At 38.1% G+C, this 25,160-nt stretch overlaps 1 protein-coding gene across 1 annotated transcript in view; it reads right to left on the bottom strand.

Moving 5' to 3' along the window:
- Positions 1-25,160, bottom strand: part of LOC124556559 (DNA polymerase zeta catalytic subunit) — a 223,577-nt gene that overhangs the window by 37,916 nt on the left and 160,501 nt on the right. Inside the window, exons 19-21 of the mRNA XM_047130515.1 lie at positions 10,597-10,738; positions 692-822; positions 492-605 (exon numbers count right to left, since the gene is read on the bottom strand). Coding sequence (XP_046986471.1) covers positions 492-605; positions 692-822; positions 10,597-10,738 — 387 coding nt within the window. The remainder of the gene's footprint in view (positions 1-491; positions 606-691; positions 823-10,596; positions 10,739-25,160) is intronic.

Below are 25,160 nucleotides of genomic sequence, written 5' to 3'. Positions count from 1 at the left end.
AAGAAGAACATGCCATTAATACAGCCTCTATATGAAATAAAGCTATAAGATAAGGCAATGTGCACTGTTTTGATTGGCAACAATGAAAAAAAAAAATTCAAATGTGTGTGAATTCCTAAGGGACCAAACTACTGAGGTCATTGGTCCCTAGACTTACACACTATTTCAACTAACTTATGCTAAGAACAACACACACACCCATGCCCAAGGGGCCGAGCAACAATGAAAATTAAACAAGTTTCACACAACTGCAACAAGAGCTCTGTGTCCTCATGAAATTTATTTCCACTTTTCCCTACAATTAATATTTAGTCAAATACAATCAATGAAACAAAGCAGCATTGGTGAAATGGATTGGGAAAATAGCATGGACAAAATTCGGTAACTGAATGGCTGTTATGTACAGAATTAAAAAAATAAAATTTAATTCTACTATATAATACCTATACAGGGTAGAAAACTGTCTAAAACTTATGAATGAAGTAACTTACTGTCCAAGTTCTTCAATCCTCCCCAAGCATGTAGAGAAACAGTAATTGTATGCAATCATCATTGATGGGTATAAGCTTTGAAAGTCCAACACTATAACAGGGTCTGTGTAGAACCTGCAACAGAAATAAATATGATGATGTCGCCTTATTCTAAACACTGAACATACAACTATACATTCACAAAAAATGTCTGTCATCACCTTGACATGGGCTCCATAATAAGAGGTAAACATTCAGGTGCTCTCATTTTTGCTCTTTGTTGAACACTCGGGGAGACTGGTACAAAGTTGTATGGTTTTGCCAAACGCAACATCATAGACTCGACTCTAAACTGGAAAAAGAATTACATAACTGAATCAAATCATTTAATTTTTACATAGAAATGGAATGTAGATTACTTTTTTATTAGAAAAATGTCTTGATTGCATTTGGTGGACAAAAATTAAGAAAGGAAATAAGAGGAAAACAATTATTAAATATAAATACAATTATTAAATATAAATATTTACAAATATTAAAATTTACAATACAAATAGACCCAGTATGATGTTATGGAAGTAACACATCACATTGTCTATTACTTTAGTGTATAGTTGTGGTGGTACCACATTCAAATGTGGTGGATACATTCAAGACATCAGGTTGTCATCTAGAGCAAATTGTGACTATTTAAAATCAACTGCTGTGCTTGCTCACGTGTTGTACTTTAAAATGGAGCAGGTACGTTCACAGAGGGCGTTTGAGCATGTGTGGCTTACATGTGCAAAAAGAACAATTAAAAAAAAAATGATTATGTTTAAAAATCTACAGCATAATCATTATTTTTCCATTTTGTGAAATATAACCAATCACAATTTAGAATACCAAAACAAACTTTGATACTCGTAAAAGCAGATCCCAGACTGAGATTCATAGGAAGAATCTTAAGGAAATGTAACTCATCCATGAAGGAAGTGGCTTACAAAGGGTTTGTTTGACTGATTGTTGAGTGTTGTTCATCAATCTGGGACCTTTAACATGTAGGACTGATAGAAGGGATAGAGATGATCCAATGAAGAGCAGCATGTTACATCACAAGGTCGTTTAGTTGGTGTAAGAGCAGTACAGATATGCTCAACAAACTCCAGTGGCAGACACTAAAAGTGAGGCATTGTGCATCACAGAGACATTTACTACTGAAATTTCGAGACAGCACTTTCTGGGAGGAGTCAGACAACATATTACTTCCTCCCACATACATCTCATGAAACTACCACAGCAAGCAAATTCGAGAAATTAGAGCTAATACAAAGGCCTACCAACAATCATTCTTCCCATGCGCCATTTGTGAGAGGATCAGGAAAGGGGAGATCAGTTTGTGGTACTGAAAGTACCCTATCACACACTCACCATTAGGTGGCTTAATGGCGGCTTGCAGAGTATGATGCAGATGTCAATGAGAATCAAATATCTGATAAAACAAAGTGAACATAATTGTTCACTATTGTACCTGGGGAGCATATAAAATTATATAAAGAAAAGAAGCGTAATAGTTAAAGAGACAGAATTTTGCCAGTAAAGGATGATAAAACGAAAAAGAAGAGTTAACTGACAATGGTTCAATGTAGCTGCTAGTAGCTGTGATATGCAAGTGGGCTCTTGTTTTCTTGTTATTCCTTTTGGTTTGAGATGTGCAGTGACAAAGTACAAAGGATGACTCATTAGAGTTGAAACTAGTTAACTGTCAACAATTGTGATTAAGACATTTGTGACTAAAAAGTATTTTTAAACATACTGCGTGCTACAATTTGACAATGTCAGGTTTCATTGAAAGTGTAGGTTGTGGTAGATAAGGGCATTACACTCTGTATCAATATGGATCTTCTGTATTACTACAGAAAGTAGCCAATGATAATTTTTTGTGTATTGCAACAGATCATTAATTTTCTCCTCTATGGCAAAGGTTTGTTTTTAAAAACTAATTTTGTTTACATTCTTCTGTTTCTGGGATTTTTTGTAGGCAGCACATACAGCTTCACTAAACATTTCTGACTCTTTCTAATTTTTTTTTTTTTGGTGAGCATATTCTTTTGGAAGTTCAGTCCATCTCACCTATTCTATTACACCAGTGTTTGGTGTGATGAATACTTCACAGATTGGCAACACACGTGTATCTGATACAATATATCACCTTGAATTCTTTACACCTACAGTTAGCTGGGTGCAAGTTGGGAATAAATGGAGTGACTCCCATACGTCAAAATAGAAATGCATGTTGATGTTCTGACATATAGATTCCATATACAAAATTAAGAGATAGAATTACCACCCAGTCCTTACCTTCAGTAGGAAAAATTCTTAGTACTGCAGTTATGCATACATAAAATAACAAAAAATTATCCTGACTTTCAGAATTATTAGTTCCTTCCTCAAGGGAGGATAGGGGGATGGGTTGGGGAAAGTTGACAGAAAGGGCAGGTCAACTGGACTCCTGGGTGAGAGGGACCCATCTGTTGTGACGATGAGAGAAACTTAAATCATTTTCTGTTTTAAGTGTGTCTATGAGCACTATTGGGAGTTGTGTCCTCTGAATGTAAGTCCTAGCCACAATTTCTATTTCTCACATTGAATATGTATTTTTGTGGTATTCAATCTCTCTGAACACAAATAACTAAAACTGAAATTCACTTCTTTCCACCACATTCCAGCAACCCTGGCAATCAGCCAAACACTGTGGGTACAACAGCAGCTTACGTTTGCCTTAGCCTCCTGACATTAGCATCAAAGAAAGTCCAGGATTCATCCCTCTGATGGTCCTACGGTTTTTTGCTTTAACTTATAGTTTATTTCATCTCTGGCAATCATTTGTTAATTTCAAATGTTGAAATGCCATTTGTAGCTCATGTTATACTTTAGATCCTCTTATATCTGGCTGGGTCAGTCAGCTCAAAGGTAGGAGGAAGGCAAAGGCATTGTGAATTATTTGTCTGATAACATATACATTTCAGGCACAGGAGACATGCCAAAAACTCTGTAGCAAAACTTTACCACAAACATCGAACAACTGATGCTAGTAACAATAATGAATAATAATACAGTTTTGTTACATACTTGCCCAAATTATCATTTGATCCTCAATGAATTATTCTACATTAGTAGTTCTCCTACAGAATCTACTGCAGCCTAATTTTTGGATTACCTATCTTCATATTAACCGGGTTTTGCCTATTAATTTTCATATATTTTCAGGCCCACATACTACGGAGTTTTTGCATATAATTCTAAACGATGTGTGTGAAGCACAAAATTCTGTTTGTTTTTCATGTTACATGAGATTGAAAATTGTTCCACTCCACTGTGGTTGGTTGGTTGGTTGTTTGGGGAAGGAGACCAGACAGCGTGGTCATCGGTCTCATCAGATTAGGGAAGGATGGGGAAGGAAGTCGGCCGTGCCCTTTCAGAGGAACCATCCCGGCATTTGCCTGGAGTGATTTAGGGAAATCACGGAAAACCTAAATCAGGATGGCCGGACGCGGGATTGAACCGTCGTCCTCCCGAATGAGAGTCCAGTGTCTAACCACTGCGCCACCTCGCTCGGTCCACTCCACTGTGACAGGGTACTACAGCAACCAGTTTCTAACATTAGAAAGTTATAACACCAGCTTCTGAACACAATTATTTGTCCATGTGCTAACAGAGCAGCTTCACCACAATGCTGCCCACAAACTAACAAATATGTATAAAGTCCAAAACTTGCTTTCATTGCATTATTGTCAATTAAAGTAATGACATGTCATAATATTAAAATTTTATTGTAAATTATATTGTGCCCAAACAAAATTGAAGGAAAAGTTCAATTCATCATTCTTAAGCTCTGCTAAATTTCTCACTGTACTTGATTCTTATCTAGAGTAATATCAAATTCTTCAAACCTCTGGAAAGACTATTTTTAATCCTGGTATTTTAATCATACTTCACGTTCTTGGTGTTTGAGAAAAGAAATATATTGGTAAGAATTTAGGGCAACAATGTGTATCTATACTGAGACAAAGTCGTCAAAATAATAAGTTGTTCAAAGAGGCCTCTGGAGGGAATACTGGGACTTATGTCCAGATAAAATTCTGTATTCTGATAAGATAATCTCTTAGTTCTTTAAGGAAATTATTCCATAACTAATGAATAATGTAACTGTAGCTGGGCTATGGTGCATTATTAAGTTCTGGACAGAGGTTACCCAAATCATGTTGTGACTTTGTTGTTGTGCCAAAATCTGAAAAGTAGCTACTTCTTGGATTTAAATATTTTAAAAAACTGAAACTTCAGATTTTGTGACTGAATAGCAGACAACGTGTCATATGAAAACTCCAGCATTTGAAAAAAATGTAACACCTACAAAACATTTATGTAAATGAAATGAAGTTCGTGCCACAGATAAGATACTTGACAGTACAAATGGTTAAGACTATAGATTGTTTATGATGTTTAACTTTTGAGAATTCAGTTCTAAACATAACAGCATGCAACTGAAGAAGGTCTGAGTACATTCCATGGATTTGCAACTAAGTCTACATCTTGATCTACATTTCTACTCTGCAAGCCACCCAACGGTGTGTGGCGGAGGGTACTTTACGTGCCACTGTCATTACCTCCCTTTCCTATTGCAGTCGAGTATTGTTCGCAGGAAGAACGGCTGCTGGAAAGCCTCTGTGCACACTCGAATATCTCTAATTTTACATTCGTGATCTCCTCGGTAGGTATAAGTAGGGGGAAGCAATATATTCTATACCTCATCCAGAAACGCACCCTCTCAAAACCTGGACAGCAAGCTACACCACGATGCAGAGCGCCCCCCTTCAAAGTCTGCCACTTTACTTTGCTAAACATCTCCGTAACGTTATCACGCTTACCAAATAACCCTGTGACGAAACCCGCCACTCTTCTTTGGATCTTCTCTATCTCCTCTGTCAACCCGACCTGGTTCGGATCCCACACTGATGAGCAATACTCAAGTATAGGTCGAACGAGTGTTTTGTAGCCCACCTTCTTTGTTGATGGACTACATTTTCTAAAGACTCTCCCAATGAATCTCAACCTGGCACCCGCCTTACCAACAATTAATTTTATATGATCATTCCACTTCAAATCGTTCTGTATGCATACTCCTAGATATTTTACAGAAGTAACTGCTACCAGTGTTTGTTCTGCTATCATATAATCATACACTAAAGGATCCTTCTTTCTATGTATTCGTAATACATTACATTTGTCCATGTTAAGGGGCAGTTGCCACTCCCTGCACCAAGTGCCTATCCGCTGCAGATCTTCCTGCATTTCGCGGCAATTTTCTAATGCCGCAACTATGAGGCATTAACAGTTATTGCTGGAGGTCTTTGAAAAACTAGCTGCAGGTCAACCATACCCCAGAAATGTTTGATGGATGAGCCTTTAGGCAAATATGGAGGTCGAGGAGGCAGTGTTATCTCTCATTCCTCAAAGAAGGCATTTCAGACCACAAGTAACTGGGCATTTTCCTGCATAAGTATGGCAAGTGGAACTAATATAAAATCTTGAATGAGCAGCCATGAGAGGCCTCTGGCATAATCTCATAAGTATTCACTTTAATAAAACTGCAATGCTTGTCAAATATACACAATCTGATCACAAGGGTTCAGACAACCCCTACACAATGAAAAATTGAGCACTAGATGTCGTGAGAGGTGGACCCACCAACATGAAAAGAGGTGAGGAATTGTCAATAGTGAAGCTCTAACAGCACAATGGGTTGGTCAAGAGAGCTCAGTGACTTCAAATGATAGGTGAATTCCAAAGTGATATCAGCAGTACAGCTAACACAATCAATGTGCAAAGGGAGTTGAAGAGAATGAGGTAGAATGGCCAAGGTACTCCTCATACTTTTCTGTGGTCTATGCTAGGTGACACTTGAGGTGGTAAGAATGATACCAATGGACAGCCAATGACAGGTATTGACTTATTTGGAGTGCTGAATGACACTATACCCTGAGAAAACCCGATGGATGAGTTTGGGTTTGATGAATGCCTGGAGAATGTTACTTGCCATCATGATACAGAAGTGGTGGTGTTTCCATATTTATGCTGTAGTCCATTCATTGCACTTAAGAAAATCTAAAAGTAGAAGGATATGAACATATTTTACAGCAGTATGTACTGCATATAGCAGAACAAAAGCTCGGAGACAATAAGAGTTTGTACCAGCTTCACAATGCATCCTGTGACAACAGTATCGACACCTACATCTACATCCACAGTTACATACATGCTCTGCAAGCCACCGCATGGTGCATGGCGGAGGGTACCTTGTGCTACTATTGGTCATTCATTTCCTTCCCTGTTCCAAATAGAGTGATGGAAGAACCACTGTCTCTATGCCTCTGTATGAACCTTAATTTCTCTTATTTTATCTTTGTGGTCTCATTGGCAGCAGAAGAATTGTTCTGCAGGCAGCTTAAATACTGATCCTCTAAATTTTCTCAACAATGTTCCACATAAAGAATGTTGTCTTCCCTCATGAGATTTCCACTCGAGTTCACGAAATGTCTGTGAGGCAATGGTTTGTAGACACTAATATTCCTGAAATGGGCTGGCACAAGAGTCTGGAGCTGAACTGAAGACAACACCTTTGGGATGAGTTAGAGCACTGACTTTGCCCCAGATCACAGTGTCCAACATCACTACCATTTTTTGTTTTGGCTCTTGTGGAAGAATGGGCTGACATTCTCCCACAAGGATTCATACATCTTACTGGAAGTGTTCCTAGCAGAGTCCAAGCCATCAAAAATGAGAAGTATGGACACAAGCCACATTATTTTCCAGATGCTTCTGGTTAGATAGTGTATTATCAACAAATGATTTAAAAGCTACACTATGAGAACCTTCATTTTAGAAAATATCAGGTCAAAAATAAGTCTGGGCCTCCAAGAGGTCAAGGTGATGCAACTTTGGCATAATACATCAATATAACCAATTTGTAAATGATTAGTAACAGCAACTTCTAGAAGGTAGTGCTTTACATTAATACTAACAGACTCACAAATGGTTATTACAGGTGGGTGAGTAATAGTATGGTATTGCATGTGCTTGGGATTGAAGATACATTTTAAATGCTTATCACACCAAGAGGGGGAGTTGTCTGATGGAAAGTAGCAGTTCCCTAGCCTCAAGGTCAAAGTGTTCTTGTGGCCATTCCCTTATGCTGGACCGCATCATGAATAATCAGCTAATATGATCAAACAGGTTCGTTCATTATGTAACAATGTTGAAGCTGGGGGCAATACAAAGACTCCATAATAGTGGAGCAGACAAATTAGACAAATTTCATCTGTTTCCCATATCTTGTGACTAACACAATTAAAATTACTGAGTACTATGAGTGACTGTTTTCAGCATGGACATAAAATAAGGGGAGGTGACACTACAAACTTACACTCTACATTGCTCTGCAGTTGCTGTCGCCATATTAAATACCCCAAAACACTGCCTTTAAATATTAAATCTTACATCACTTTCGTGAGCAACGCAGTGCCAGGAGAACATTTTCAGATTTTTTTTCTGGTTTTAAACGCATATTTGATCCAGTAATACAATGCATTTAGCCTTGTTAATGTAACTTTGTTTTTGTTGTAAGTTTTGAACAAACAAGAAGAGAAGTATATCATTGACAAGGCTGCTTTCATAAGGCAGCATTTTCCTTAATACTGACTGATGAAAATGATGCTTGGTATATGTCCTCTTTTGAAAGATAGTGAGGACACATTTTGCTATGTTTGGTCAGTTTCCAATCTTCCCTTCTCATAGCATTCATCCAGAGAGATTTTAGAATTGGAATGATAGGAGATCAAAAGTTGAATGACACAAATAAAATCATTACAGTAAAAGAAATCAATGCAACTGAAATTCATGACATAAAGGAAAATATTGCTAAAACAAGTCCAATTATGAAAAAATGTGATTGTTCACAGTTTAGACTATAATCGGAACAATTAGTACACTCATAAATGACACAAGCTGGCATCTTTTTATCAAAACACTTCCCCTAGAAGCTAATGTTTGGGGAAAATGGCACGGCAGACGTTGGCTCCAACTCTCCTTATTATGCGTCCATGAATTTCAGGCATCCAAGAGTGGGCATTTGGTAAGTATGCATTTTTTTAAAAATGAAATGATCTAGAAGATTAAAGAATGATATTTACAATTAGAATGAGGACATACAATTTTTTCAGTTGAAAATTTTAAGCCAGCATTATAACCAGTTTTTTTGGCCCCTCTAATGTCATCTGTCCTATGATAGTTTGGAGGTTGTAAAAAAGAACTTAAAATTACAAAAAATAAACATCGACCAATAAGGTGCATTTAATGAAGCTAATTGTTATACTATTTATGGTTACTAAAATAGTTATACATAAAACACTATCTTCATTAACTTGAGGGCAACCATTCTCTACTTCAAAAGGATCTGACAGGACATCAATTCTACATTTGGAATAACATGAGGAAGGATAGAGTAGGAGAAAAGAGGTTGGAAATAATGTCCTCAGAAGCTCTTATATATGTTTTCAGGAAGCAATACCTGTGTGATTTGTCGGGTAGTATTCATCTAAGCACATAATATCCTATTTTTTTAAACTTTTAATAATTTGGCGTATTAAATAAAGTGTGATATGTGAGAGCATTTATTCCTGTCTATGGAATTACCTGGTTTTAGATTTTTCTGTTATTCTCATTTCTTTCACCTCTGATAACTGGAATTCTGAGTTTACTCTAAAAAAATGTACTTCCTAAAAGGGACAGAGTCCTTCACAAAACTTTTGCTATCAACTCAGACAATTAGCTCTTCCCTTTCTATTGAAATGTAAGCTATGACCAGTCAAACCATCTGAAGCTGAGGCTTATTCTGTCTTCTGTCACCATTCATGGTGTTTTCCTTACACACACTTTTATAAATATTCCAACTACTTGTTCAATTTTCTGGCAAAAAATACCTCTAGAATCAAAGGCACCTCCATTTTCTCTTTTTTACCCAATGTGTGCTTCTATACAATAACCTAGAATACAAATCAGACACACAGTGACCAAACCTGATTGTCCATTTGAGCCTAAATAGTTCTCAAAATGTACATCAGTGTAAGAAGTGTGATCTGTAGGAGCATTTCCAATCCAATCCATGGTCAACTTCTATTTGGTTAGTCATTGGTTTCGTTCATGAATCAGCAAAGTAAGAAAGAAGAAATTAGCATACACAAAGGGTCTTTACAAACTACAGAATATGCTCACAGCACAAATTCAATACAAAACATGGATATCATTCTAAACTGGTATCATTTAGACGTCTCAACACAACCATCCTCACTGTCCCATTAAGTATGTTTTTGACTCACTGAAGGACTCAGGTTTGATTCCCAGTACTTCCCTGGATGTTTTCTGAGGTAGAAAGGTCTTTTAGGGGGTGACTCAGTCCTTGAAGGCTGCTTGAATACAGAACTAGAGGCATTATCAGGATTCATCTACTTGCAATAACAGCTGGAGGGATTGGCGACATGCTGATCACATGTTCAGAATCATAGATCACTCCTTGTACTGCCTTGTAAGCAGCAGTCGGCCAGTTCAAAAAGGCCTAAGGCCTAATCCATGAGTGGTGTTAACATTTACTCACATTATAAATTTCTACATCAAGTATCTCCATCTTATATTAAAAAATTTTCATTTTTATTGGAATTTCCTTTCCTTTTCAGTGGTTATGAACTTACAGAGGCAATTTTATCCACTTAAAAATTGGATATCTCTTTAGAAACACATTTCTACTCTGTGCATAGATGTTGTACAATTATATATTATATCATTCTCTATAACCATTCTGACTCCTGTTTAGTCATTTACTTTCGGTATCAACACAACTTACTGCAATAATTACTACTAATGGTTAAGTTTACTAAAATGACACATAAAAAGCATTAAATACTGATTTGAAGACTTGGGACATTTTACAATTCTTAAACTAAATAGAACTAAATTTTTTCAGGTGATTATGATATAATTTCACATGTGGTTGTTAAGGAGCATTGGTTCAAAATATTTTAATTCAAAGCTTTACCTGCGAGCCTCGAGAAAGAACTTCATAAAACTGTATCCCAAACAATCTTGCCAGCTCACATGTCCGACCAATGAGATCAAGCTGATCCAGCATTTTTACTATACCATTGACTCTGGTCACATAATGTTCTACTGTCATCCACCTGCACACAAATGTTTATTTGTTAGAAATGTCTTGCTACTTTTTGTACAAGAATGACAGAGTAAACAGGGCAAAAATAAGGCTGAACTTTTATAGACCTAGTGGTTGAAAGACATGTAATGTAGAGAAAGGTAACGAACTTCTTAGATAGCCTAATGTATTAGTATTAAGTAAATACACTGAAGTTTTGATTATTTGCCTGCAGAACATTGAAAGACAATGAAATACAAATTAAAGTTGATTAGACATTGTTTGCTAATAAAAGATTTTTTTTAAATAGATAATGCTTGTTATACAGTTTGAGAGATATGTTGACCAAATAAACACTTTTTTCATTTATGAGCCAAGTCCCAAATATAGTAACAGTAATTAAATGGAAATGATGCAATTTGTAACCAGACAACTCAACAAAAGATCACTGAAAAAGTGAAGGGGCAAAACAATATGACAGAATAACAGCATATACTTACAAACTAATGATCAATTGAATTAGAAGCACATATCGAGTACTGTTCAGTACTCACTTGCACCCTGATTACTATAATTCTGTATCACGACACTAACACCAAAATACACAAGATGATGTTGGAGAATCATCCCAATCCATAACTGTTCAATTGCCACTCACATCTCACTGAGAATGGTTGGAGCTGGGTCCAAGGTGAGCATATCTCGCTCAACAGCATTCCAGATGTTATCAATAAGACTGATTTCAAATGACATGGGGACTCTCACAAACACATTCATGGCCATGGAGTGTTTCTCAAATTATTCTGACACAATTTTGGACTGATGAGCTTATACATTGACTTGATAAAAATACATGTTGCCATGGGGGTGCTGTAGGTGAGCAAAAGGGTACATATTATCCTTGAGAAACATTTCACTCAGGATCTGTGGTATGATCACTAGTATATCTGTTTTTCTGTACATATTTATTTATGTTTTTAAGACATGTTCTACATCTTTGAGGACCTCCTCACTATAGAGTTATAGAATGAAAAGTATATTTACCTATGTATTTATTTATTTATCTATCTGAATAGTAGATATTATGAAAAGGACAGTAGCTACTCACCATATAGTGGAGATGCTGAGGTGCAGATAGAGTGTGCAGTACAGTTTGTAAGGCAACAAGTGAAATACAGGAGAGAAAAGTAAGAAGGACGGACAATGACTATTGTAATGTGTTAGAAAATTGTAACAAAGGAAAACAGCACTGGATTATGGGATGGAAGAAAAGCTGTTAGGCAAAACCATACAATGGAAAGCCCAGGATGAAATGTGACAATATTATGGAAAGGATAGTTGCAACTCACCATATAGTGGAGATGCCGGGTCACAGTGAGTAGGAACAATCCTTTTCATAATATTATCACATTCCATCCTGGATTTTTAATTGCTTGATTTTGCCTAAAAGCTTTTCTTCCATCCCATAACCCAGTGCTGTTTTCCTTTGTTACTGTTTTCTAAGATGTTACTATACTCATTGTCCATCCTTCTTTTTCTTCTTTTCTGTGTACCACTTGTTGCCTTACAAACTGCACTGCATGCTCTACTCTATCTGTAAGTCAGCATCTCCGCCATATGGTGAGAGCAACTATCCTTTTCATACTGTGGTCAGATTCCATTCTACATTTTCCATTGCCTGAATAGTAGGTATGTATGCTGTTAGCTGGTGTCACATGATGGGGGTTATAACAAGAGCATAATTATATGCCATGTAAAAATTCCAATTGCAACAATATCCCCATCATCTGCCTGAACAGGTTCCTGCCACTGTTATGGCACACAGTTCAGTAGTTTAGGTGATCTCTTTCCAAGATTCAAGAATCAAATGGCAGTTCTCATGTGCCCCTATTAATGTCTGTGCTATATGACATGCAGTGAGCACAGAGATTGGTGTGGGACACAAATTTTCGCACATTAGAGTGAGAAGGCAATGCTCGATGGTATTGCTGCTCTATGATGTTGTTGGTGTCTATCGCTGAATTTGAGAGATATTTTCTACACTGTGGCTCACTATACACAATTACAAATCACAATATTCAAAGGTCACCAATATTTTGTTGCACATGGTGGTTGATCATAGAGGCAGAAGTTTTTTTTATAAATTGTGATATGCCTTACTCACTATATGCCCTTGACCTAACGACACCTTACACGTCCAACACCTGTATAATCTCAGAGAAAGAGTTTCCCTTGTGCTGAATAATCACAATATGGCCACAATCATGTGTGATGGTACATTCTGTCTATGCTTTACTTGACTGTCAGAACAATGGGCAATAGTAGGTTTGAAAACATCCCAGGCACATGAGATGTCACATTATATTAGAAAATATGCTCGAAAGCCTAATTAAAGAAAAAAAGAAAAAGTCTTAAGTGAATGCATTGAAGCTGACAAATTCACTGATCTAATTAAAAAAATCTGGCTTCAAACTAAACTTCTTAGAATACACCAGAGAAAATGCCCGGTCAGCAACCAGCATTGATAACATTCTGAAAATTATGTGTTTGAAGACGTTCATAAATTTTGCTTGGATATAGGAATGTCTGACATAAAGCACTGTTTATTGAACTGGCAAAAACAAACACAGAAACCTCACCTAAAAATAAGCTGAAGTACTTTAAAAGAAATTTCAGCTCAGAAAATTTAAATGTATTCCAGGACAGATTAAAATAGACAGACTGGCAATGTAACAATAACAAGTCAATTAATGAAAACTTTCAAAAATTCCTAAACAGCTTCCTTCTTGTATTCAATGAAACCTTTACACCTAAGTATGCCAACACCAAAGTGACAAGTAAACTAATTTGGATAACAGAAGGAATAAAAATTTCTAGTGCTAGGAAACAGCAGCTGCACGAAGAGCTGAAATATAACAAAGATCTAGCTTTTATTCAATATGTGAAGCATTATAAAAATGTTTTCAAAAATGTTGTAAAGGCAGCAAAACAAATGTTTAACAGCGAACTAATCTCAAATCATAAGAATAAATCAAAAGCAGTGTGGTCTGTTGTTATATCAGAATTGGGCGTTAAAGTCATCAGCCATGAAATTTGTAAAATAAAGCATGAAAACACCACTACTGTAAATCCTGCTCAAATATCAAAACACTTTAATGAATTCTTTATCAATGTGACAAAATCAAATGTCAATGTTACAAATTACAATAAAAATGTATGTCCATATGGGCTTGATCGAAAAAATATATCTCCCATGGAATTTAGAAATATTACAATGAAAGAAATAGAAGACATTATATTATCACTAAGAAATAAAAATTCAGTGGGTTAGGATGGGATAGCTGCGAAAGTAATTAAATTAATGTACAAAATAGTAAGTCCTCCACTAGCTGAATTAATTAACAAATCATTTGAAGAAGGTTGTTTTCCAGAATCATTAAAATACGCAGAAATAAAACGACTTTTCAATAAAGCATCAAGAGAAGATATGGGGGAATTATCATCCTATCTCCCTCCTTCCACTGCTGTCAAAAATTTTCGAGAAAGTAGCTGCTATCTAAATCCAAAACTTTATTGTATCACAGGGGATTATTTTGTGCAATCAGTTTGGCTTCCAGCAAGGGAAAAATACAACAGATGCCATAAATAATTTCACAGAAAAAATTAGCATAGCTCCAGACAAAAACAGTAAAGTAGCCGGAATTTTCTGTGACCTGACAAAGGCTTTCGATTCTGTAAATCATTCCTTGCTAATCCACAAACTAGAAAAATATGGGATTAAGGGTGCAGTACTTCAATGGCTTACATCTTACTTATCGAATGGAAAACAAAGAACAATCATCTCTTCAAATGGTGTAAACTACCATTCAGACTGGAAAACAACAACACAGCGTGTCCCGCAAGGTTCAATCCTCGGTCCAATTCTCTTTCTATTGTATGTGAACGACTTACCATTAAACATAAATTCACCATCCGTTCTGTTTGCTGATGACACGTCTGTCTTGATGGAAAGTGAAGAAACAGAAACGATTCCTGATAGAGTCTACATCTACTACATCTACATTTATACTCCGCAAGCCACCCAACGGTGTGTGGCGGAGGGCACTTTACGTGCCACTGTCATTAACTCCCTTTCCTGTTCCAGTCGCGTATGGTTCGCGGGAAGAACGACTGTCTGAAAGCCTCCGTGCGCGCTCTAATCTCTCTAATTTTACATTCGTGATCTCCTCGGGAGCTATAAGTAGGGGGAAGCAATATATTCGATACCTCATCCAGAAACGCACCCTCTCGAAACCTGGCGAGCAAGCTACACCGCGAAGCAGAGCGCCTCTCTTGCAGAGTCTGCCACTTGAGTTTGTTAAACATCTCTGTAATGCTATCACGGTTACCAAATAACCCTGTGACGAAACACGCCGTCTTCTTTGGATCTTCTCTATCTCCTCTGTCAACCCGATCTGGTACGGATCCCACACTGATGAGCAATACTCAAGTATAGGTCGAACGAGTGTTTTGTAAGCCACCTCCTTTGTTGATGGACTACATTTTATAAGGACTCTCCCAATGAATATCAACCTGGTACCCACCTTACCAACAATTAATTTTATATGATCATTCCACTTCAAATTCTTCCGCACGCATACTCCCAGATATTTTACAGAAGTAACTGCTACCAGTGTTTGTTCCGCTATCATATAATCATACACTAAAGGATCCTTCTTTCTATGTATTCGCAATACATTACATTTGTCTATGTTAAGGGTCAGTTGCCACTCCCTGCACCAAGTGCCTATCCGCTGCAGATCTTCCTGCATTTCGCTACAATTTTCTAATGCTGCAACTTCTCTGTATACTACAGCATCATCCACGAAAAGTCGCATGGGACTTCCGACACTATCTACTAGGTCATTTATATATATTGTGAAAAGCAATGGTCCCATAACACTCCCCTGTGGCACGCCAGAGGTTACTTTAACGTCTGTAGACGTTTCTCCATTGATAACAACATGCTGTGTTCTGTTTGCTAAAAACTCTTCAATCCAGCCACACAGCTGGTCTGATATTCCGTAGGCTCTTACTTTGTTTATCAGGCGACAGTGCGGAACTGTATCGAACGCCTTCCGGAAGTCAAGAAAAATAGCATCTACCTGGGAGCCTGTATCTAATATTTTCTGGGTCTCATGAACAAATAAAGCGAGTTGGGTCTCACACGATCGCTGTTTCCGGAATCCATGTTGATTCCTACATAGTAGATTCTGGGTTTCCAAAAACGACATGATACTTGAGCAAAAAACATGTTCTACAATTCTACAACATATCGACGTCAGAGATATAGGTCTATAGTTTTGCGCATCTGCTCGACGACCCTTCTTGAAGACTGGGACTACCTGTGCTCTTTTCCAATCATTTGGAACCTTCCGTTCCTCTAGAGACTTGCGGTACACGGCTGTTAGAAGGGGGGCAAGTTCTTTCGCGTACTCTGTGTAGAATCGAATTGGTATCCCGTCAGGTCCAGTGGACTTTCCTCTGTTGAGTGATTCCAGTTGCTTTTCTATTCCTTGGACACTTATTTCGATGTCAGCCATTTTTTCGTTTGTGCGAGGATTTAGAGAAGGAACTGCAGTGCGGTCTTCCTCTGTGAAACAGCTTTGGAAAAAGGTGTTTAGTATTTCAGCTTTACGCATGTCACCCTCTGTTTCAATGCCATCATCATCCCGGAGTGTCTGGATATGCTGTTTCGAGCCACTTACTGATTTAACATAAGACCAGAACTTCCTAGGATTTTCTGTCAAGTCGGTACATAGAATTTTACTTTCGAATTCACTGAACGCTTTACGCATAGTCCTCCTTACGCTAACTTTGACATCATTTAGCTTCTGTTTGTCTGAGAGGTTTTGGCTGCGTTTAAACTTAGAGTGAAGCTCTCTTTGCTTTCGCAGTAGTTTCCTAACTTTGTTGTTGTACCACGGTGGGTTTTTCCCGTCCCTCACAGTTATACTCGGCACGTACCTGTTTAAAAAGCATTTTACGATTGCCTTGAACTTTTTCCATAAACACTCAACACTGTCAGTGTCGGAACAGAAATTTTCGTTTTGATCTGTCAGGTAGTCTGATATCTGTCTTCTATTACTCTTGCTAAACAGATAAACCTTCCTCCCTTTTTTTATATTCCTATTAACTTCCATATTCAGGGATGCTGCAACGGCCTTATGATCACTGATTCCCTGTTCTGTACATACAGAGTCGAAAAGTTAGGGTCTGTTTGTTATCAGTGGGTCCAAGATGTTATCTCCACGAGTCGGTTCTCTGTTTAATTGCTCGAGGTAATTTTCGGATAGTGCACTCAGTATAATGTCACTCGATGCTCTGTCCCTACCACCTGTCCTAAACATCTGAGTGTCCCAGTCTATATCTGGTAAATTGAAATCTCCACCTAAGGCTACAACATGCTGAGAAAATTTATGTGAAATGTATTCCAAATTTTCTCTCAGTTGTTCTGCCACTAATGCTGCTGAGTCGGGAGGTCGGTAAAAGGAGCCAATTATTAACCTAGCTCGGTTGTTGAGTGTGACCTCCACCCATAATAATTCACAGGAACTATCCACTTCTATTTCACTACAGGATAAACTACTACTAACAGCGACGAACACTCCACCACCGGTTGCATGCAATCTATCCTTTCTAAACACCGTCTGTACCTTTGTAAAAATGTTGGCAGAATTTATCTCCGCCTTCAACCAGCTTTCTGTACCTATAACGATTTCGGCTTCGGTGCTTTCTATCAGCGCTTGAAGTTCCGGTACTTTACCAACACAGCTTCGACAGTTTACAATTACAATACCGATTGCTGCTTGGTCCCCGCATGTCCTGACTTTGCCCTGCATCCGTTGAGGCTGTTGCCCTTTCTGTACTTGCCCAAGGCCATCTAACCTAAAAAACCGCCCAGCCCACGCCACACAACCCCTGCTACCCGTGTAGCCGCTTGTTGCATGTAGTGGACTCCTGACCTATCCAGCGGAACCTGAAACCCCACCACCCTATGGCGAAAGTCGAGGAATCTGCAGCCCACACGGTCGCAGAACCGTCTCAGCCTCTGATTCAGACCCTCCACTTGGCTCTGTACCAAAGGTCCGCAGTCAGTCCTGTTGAAGATGCTGCAGATGGTGAGCTCTGCTTTCATCCCGCTAGCGAGACTGGCAGTCTTCACCAAATCAGATAGCCGCCGGAAGCCAGAGAGGATTTCCTCGGATCCATAGCGACACACATCATTGGTGCCGACATGAGTGACCACCTGCAGATGGGTGCACCCTGTACCCTTCATGGCATCCGGAAGGACCCTTTCCACATCTGGAATGACTCCCCCCGGTATGCACACGGAGTGCAAATTGGTTTTCTTCCCCTCTCTTGCTACCATATCCCTAAGGGGCCCCATTACGCGCCTGACGTTGGAGCTCCCAACTACCAGTAAGCCCACCCTCTGCGACCGCCCGGATCTTGCAGACTGAGGGGCAACCTCTGGAACAGGACAAGCAGCCATGTCAGGCTGAAGATCAGTATCAGCCTGAGACAGAGCCTAAAACCGGTTCGTCAGACAAACTGGAGAGGCCTTCCGTTCAGCCCTCTGGAATGTCTTTTGCCCCCTGCCACACCTCAAGACAACCTCCCACTCTACCACAGGTGAGGGATCAGCCTCAATGTGGGCAGTATCCCGGGCAACCACAGTCGTAGTCCGATCAGGGGATGCGTGGGACGAGCTGGCCGTACCCGACAAACCCCCATCCGGAACCCCACAGTGATGCCCATTGGCAATAGCCTCAAGCTGTGTGACCGAAGTCAACACTGCCTGAAGCTGGGAGCGAAGGGATGCCAACTCAGCCTGCATCCGAACACAGCAGTTGCAGTCCCTATCCATGCTAAAAACTGTTGTGCAAAGAACGTCTGAACTAATCTACAGAGAGCACAAACAAATCGACACAAAATTTAAACGGTTATTAAAATACAAGATTGCCTAATAAATGCAGTAATGCTGCTACTTGGGCACTGCTGACACACTGCTCGGCGGCGGAAGGAGACTACGCAATTTTACACTAGTCAGGTACTAAAACGCGATGCGACAACTCTCAAATACTATAATACGCCAGAAATTTATGAATTAGACAATGCAAGTACCAAAAACACGCAAAGAAATTAAGAATTAAACTACGTAACAAATGAGTGAGCTAGGAGTATACGACTTGCTGCTGCAGCTGCTTATCCAACGATGGCACGGAGCACACTGGTGCATTAGACAGACTAGAGTCATGGTTCCAGTTAAATGGTCTGAAGTTTAACATATCAAAAACAAACTTGATTCAATTCAGAACCAAACAGTCAAACGACTAGGAAATTAGTATAAATCATAAAAGTGAAGAATTAACAGAAGTGCATTCTGCCAAATTTCTAGGTCTAAATCTCGATAAGAATTTAAACTGCAACACACATATTGAGTACCTGTGCAGCAAACTGGATAGCTTTGCATATTCCATGCATATATTATCAAGTGCTACTAACATGTCCACTCACAAAGTAGCATATCTAAGTTACTTTGAATCAGTAACAAGATATGGAATTATTTTCTGGGGAGCTCTAATAATATATCTCGTGTACTGAAGCTCCAGAAGAAAATTATCAGAAATATGTGCACTGCACAGCAAAGAGAATCATGTCATCCATTATTACAAAAACTAAAAATTTTGACTGTCCCCTCCCTATACATATACAAGCTAATGATATTTTTACACAACAAACTGGAATTGTTCATTAAAAACCAATTTGATCATCCATACAGCACAAGGAATTAAGATAATTTTATGCTTCCTGCCCATAGATTGAAATTATATGCTCAGACCCCACAATATATGGGCATGAAAGTCTACAACAAACTTAAAGGCAAAAACATTCTAAACATGGAACTAGGGATACTAAAAAAGAAGTTACATGAAATTCTTATACACGAAGGTTATTACCCATTAGAAGAGTTCATGGAAGATGAACTGATAATTTGAGCAGAATCTAACCGCAAATTAGCATTGTATTGTGAAAAAAGCAAATTGTCCATTATCATGAAAGATATTTATCTATGCTGGAAAATAAGAAAATATCGATATTGCTAAATAGACTAAATATAGTTTTAAAAATTAATATTAGATTCTAGTTTGTAATTTTTGACGTGTCTCCTGTACCATAATCACATGATTTGTAAGTGTATGTTATGGGACTAATAAATCACAATTCACAATATTTCATTTGTCATGGTAACAGAGGTGCCTACACCATAGTTGTCTCTAATTCAATTTATCTCAAGTGTATAATTTATGAGGATAAATCATTAAATAACAGTAATTTTACCACATTCTTTTTATATTAGAATAAGTACATCAATGTTTGTGGCCAAATTTCTCAACACACGACGTTAATTTCAAAAGTATTGCACACTGCACATGTGCGAGCATTAAGGTACCTTGGTCAAGTTTAAATTATCAGCTGTGAGTGAGAATTTGGGTGTGATAGTCATATAGGTCTTTGCTGGTTCGTGTAACTGTGTTGTGAGTAATTCAGTTTGAAACTGAGTCACACTGAATTACACATAGTGACCAGTGTTCCTACATCAAAATCGAATTGCTATGTGGAAAGATCCAACCAAAATTTACAAAGCTTTGAGAGGGGTGTGCAGGAATAGTGTCGTGGATCGCAGCACAGTATCAAGGTGGACTGCTCATTTCCATGAAGGTTGGGTAAGCACTGAGGGCAACCCAAGAAGTAGAAGGCCATCAACTGCAACAGATTATACCTCTAAGGTTATTGTTAATGACATTTTGAGAGAGGACTGATGAAAAACACTTCAGTTCGCAGAATCATAACTGAAAATTTAAAGAAGAGAAAAGTTATTACCAGATGGATTATGCATGATCTGAGCAAAGAGAAGACAGCAGGTTGCAAAAGAAGTGCAGAAAAATTGTTTCAACATTACCGAACAGAAGGACAACAGTTTCTGGGAATGACTGTTGCACTTAATGAAACCTGGATATGGGATTTTGAGCCAGAACTGAAGCCTTAGTTGCTATAATCAAAAATTTCCAACTCTCCACGGCTGAAAAAATTCTGCAGCCAACAAGAAAAGGTGAAACTAATGGTGATCTTTGTGTATGACATGAATGGAGTCATAACTGCAAATAGAGTGTCCCAGGGGACGTCTGTAACAGGTACATACTACAAGTAGTTTCTGCAAAATGTTTTGCAATGAAAATTTGTCAAAGAAGGCCTCACTGCTAGGAGCTGGTATCTTCATTTTACATGATAATGGAAAACAGCATACAGCCCTACCAGTGAGAGAAATGACAGACAAATATGGAAGGGAAATACTTCCCCACCCAACATACACTGCTGATATAAGTACAGCAAATTTGTTTCCCAAATTGAAGGAACAACTACAAAGGAAACATTTTTATACATTTGATGAAGCTTCCATTGAGGTGACCTGAGTAATGAGACAGCTGAACAATGAAGGTGCCCTATTCAGAATACAGAAGTTGCCAAAATGTTAGAAAGTTGTCATAAGCAAGAATGGAATTATACTGAAGGCCTGTAAAAGCATTTTGTAAAATAAAATATTTTCTTCAATTCCATCTTACCATGTGCACAACTTTTGAAATGACCCTCGTAGCTCAACACACTTGATCCACCTGCCCATTAATTAAAGAAAAAAAAGCTTTTTGGTGTGGCTTGTAACCATTTTTGCATCAACTATGTGACCTCTTCATCGTCTGCAAAACTCTAGTCCCACAAATATTTGGTAACACTGCAAAGAAGTGAAAAATCTGATGGCATCATGTCCAAGCAGTATGGTAGATGTCTCAAGAGCTTGAATTTTGGATCAAATAGCGTACCCTTATTAAGAACAGCCGTATAAAAAAATGGAGTAGCAGCCCTCCTTATGAGAGAAGTCACCAGTGTTTTGATCACATGGCAGGCTACAACTGTCTACTCACAGTTTGAATCTGCTCCTGGATGTGAACAATTATAAGTTACTTGGAATCCCAAAAGATAATGTGTATGTGTTTCCAATTGGTTGCCAATGGCTTGAAGTTTTTGTGATGGGAAATGATGTATGCCTGCACTCCACTGATTGTTTCTTACTTCCTGGCTCATAACGTACATGCAGAACTCATTTTCTGTCACACTGCAATAGAGAAAGGAATCTCCTTCATGTGTATATTGGTACAAGTGCTACTTAGACATTGTCTGAAATGCACACACTTGGGATCATTGGACAGCAGCCACAGTACTTATCAGTCAAATATTTTCCTATTGCCGACTGATCTGGTGTGCCACTGTCTTAGTTTACAAAAATACTGGTCTTATTCCTCTGCTGTTTCAGTTTTTTACGCTTTCAATATATTAACATACTTTCTCTTTATTTAAATGAAATGATTGTATGGCATTATTGGCCAGGAGACCTCATTAGAGGTGTTCGGCCGCCTACTGCAAGTCTTTTTATTTTAGACCACTACGGCAATTTGCACAATGATGATGTTGTTGACAACAAAACATCCAGTTCACAAGTGGAAAAAATCTGTGAGCCAACCGGGAAACGAATGTGGGCCCTCGCATGGCAGTCAGCCGCAGTAATCATTCAGCTAAGGAGGCTACTTAAGCAACTGTCTTCATAATCAATCTACATTCTGATGTAGATTTCAGGAAGTTTCACTCCCTCTGATGACAAAGAAGTAATACTTTGTTTTTCTTGTGTGATGCACACTGACAGTGCCATGGCTACATTGTAAATAATACTGTGAAGGTCTATACTGCTAAATGACCATCACACATTTTTGATGTATTATTATGGGACTGTTGTTGATCTTTTAACATAACATTTTGCTGTGTGTCAATCTCCATGGAAGCGGTTATAAAATACAATGTGTTGTCATTATACATACATTATTCAGAGGTTGAAAGGTGGCATGCCTGAACCACCAGCCAGCCCATAACACTCTTTATTTAACACAAACTTTGTTAATATATATCTTTATCAAATCTGGATCCATACTTTCTGGAGCTATAAATGGTCAAGAATGGTTGTTTAAAGAAGGTGTGTAATTTCTTGAACTTTGCCATGTGTATGATAAAAGCTTTGAGACAAAGTACAAAGAGAAAATCCCCACAACTTGTAACATACAGTTTTATAAATTATTATGCGAACTACTGACAGGACCCGACTAAGCATCTATGGCTGGATGATTTGACTGACATAGCGGTAATAAATTATAAATATAAACCTTCCTTGTGAATCACACTATCTATTAGTGATAACTGTATCAAAATCCCTGCTGTAGTTCCTGAGATTACTCTTCATTACAGATGGAAAAAAGGAGCTGGGGAGTTTAATTTATATGCGTATATAAGAAAAAATTTTAACATTTTGGCAAATATTAATTCATCTTGTCAAAATTGTATAATATAAAAAGTGTGTTAATACTGAAGCAAGAAGAGGGGTAGAAGGAACAAGCTAGCAGCAAGAGCTATGTTAACAAGCTGATGTACCAAGAGAAGAATCTGTTACTGTTGAAACATACAATAACTGTAAAACATAATGGTATGAATGTAGGTGAATAATTATTGGCATCGTTCCACACTTATTGGTTTATGAGATATTGTATAGCATATTTGCCTCAAACAGGTATAGTGCTTGCATGAGGCAAGAGCTGACATTAAAACTGAATAGTGTAGATCTGACATCATCAAAATATTGCGTCTCAGAGTCTATAATCAAACTAAAGTTTATGCTGAGCAATGGAAAGACTATTATTGCATAAGTATACCTTATTCATGACCTTTCCTATTCTGAAAGCTGGAATTATTACAAATATATTTGGCAGAGGATAACGTTTTCCGTATTGCCAGACAATAGCAGGATCATGCAATAAAGAGTAAAATGTACGAAGCTCCTCAGTTTCTAGAGTCAACATGAGGTGGTGGTTAGCCATCTGCTCCACTGTTGCTCAAACAGCACGTGAAAGAAACCACCATGCAAAGGACAAATCTGATACAATCCTAATGTCAGATGAGGATAAAACAAGTCTTCCATTTAGGTTATCTGAAGATAACCTGCAGTTGAATTTGCCACACTGTTGTCTCCATATTAGAGTGGCACTTATTTTCCAAGTCTGATTTTTTCCTTTTTCCTACAAATCCAGTTTGGTTCCACTGCATACAACTTCATTTGTGGGAAAGTGGGGCTCAATAGGGAAAGGGAAAACAGGTGGCCCCCATCCACTACATTTGGAAACAATAACATTTTGCATAAACATAATGTTTATGGCAAAAAAAAAGTTCAGAAACATCTTATTAGCCAATAACCTCAATATATTCAACTTAATTGTTAATATTGCTTTCTTAACTTTAAAAATATACCCTATAAACCTAGTGTACAACATTAGTGAGGCAAATGTAATGAGAAAATCACCTTTTCTTTTTTTAAAAAATAGTATTCTTTCATATAGTCTTCTTTTATGCCTGGGAAACTAATGGCGATACTTGGATACAACCTGAAGTACAAAATGCTTCTGTTTCTCATTTCTGTACATTTTTATTGTAGTCCTCCATGAGCTTTCTCTCTCTCTCTCTCTATATCTATCTATCTATCTATCTATCTATCTATCTATCTCTCTCTCTCTCTCTCTCTCTCTCTCTCTCTCTCTCTCTCTCTCAGCTGGAAACATTTACTACTTTCAGGTTAATAACGATTTATATAACACGGACAAAATCTTCATCTTTAAGCCACTATGATGGGTCTGTCACTCAAATAAAATCTTGAAACATACTTCTACCAATATTTTTGTCTGATGGTTTTGCCTTATAATTCAATACATTGATGATACTCATTTTTTTTCAGAAGACTAATTAGGATCAAAGCTGAGCAAGGTGACACACCAAGAAACACGTACCATAAATTAATTACTTTTGAATACATTATGGGAGTGACAGTGATCAATGTGTTACAAATATTTACTATTAAAAATGTGGTGTCACCGCCAGACACTACACTTGCTAGGTGGTAGCTTTAAATCGGCCGCGGTCCATTAGTACATGTCGGACCCGCGTGTCGCCACTGTCAGGGATCGCAGACTGAGCACCACCACAAGGCAGGTCTCGAGATACGGACTAGCACTCACCCCAGTTGTACGGACGACGTAGCTAGCGAAGTACACTGACGAAGCCTCGCTCATTTGCAGAGCAGATAGTTAGAATAGCCTTCAGCTAAGTCAATGGCTACGACCTAGCAAGGTGCCATTAGTAACATTGCATGTATCTAAAGAGTCTCTCTTGTATCGCCACAATCTCCAGATGTACCAAAAGGATGGATTAAAGTTAAGTATTCCAGAAGCTACGTACTTTTCTTTATAGCATTCATTACGTAT

Source organism: Schistocerca americana, chromosome X, assembly GCF_021461395.2.
Source record: "Schistocerca americana isolate TAMUIC-IGC-003095 chromosome X, iqSchAmer2.1, whole genome shotgun sequence".
Classification (NCBI taxonomy): Eukaryota; Metazoa; Arthropoda; class Insecta; order Orthoptera; family Acrididae; genus Schistocerca; species Schistocerca americana.
The sequence above is the reverse complement of the archived record's forward strand: the minus strand, read 5'-3'. Positions and strand labels throughout refer to the sequence as shown.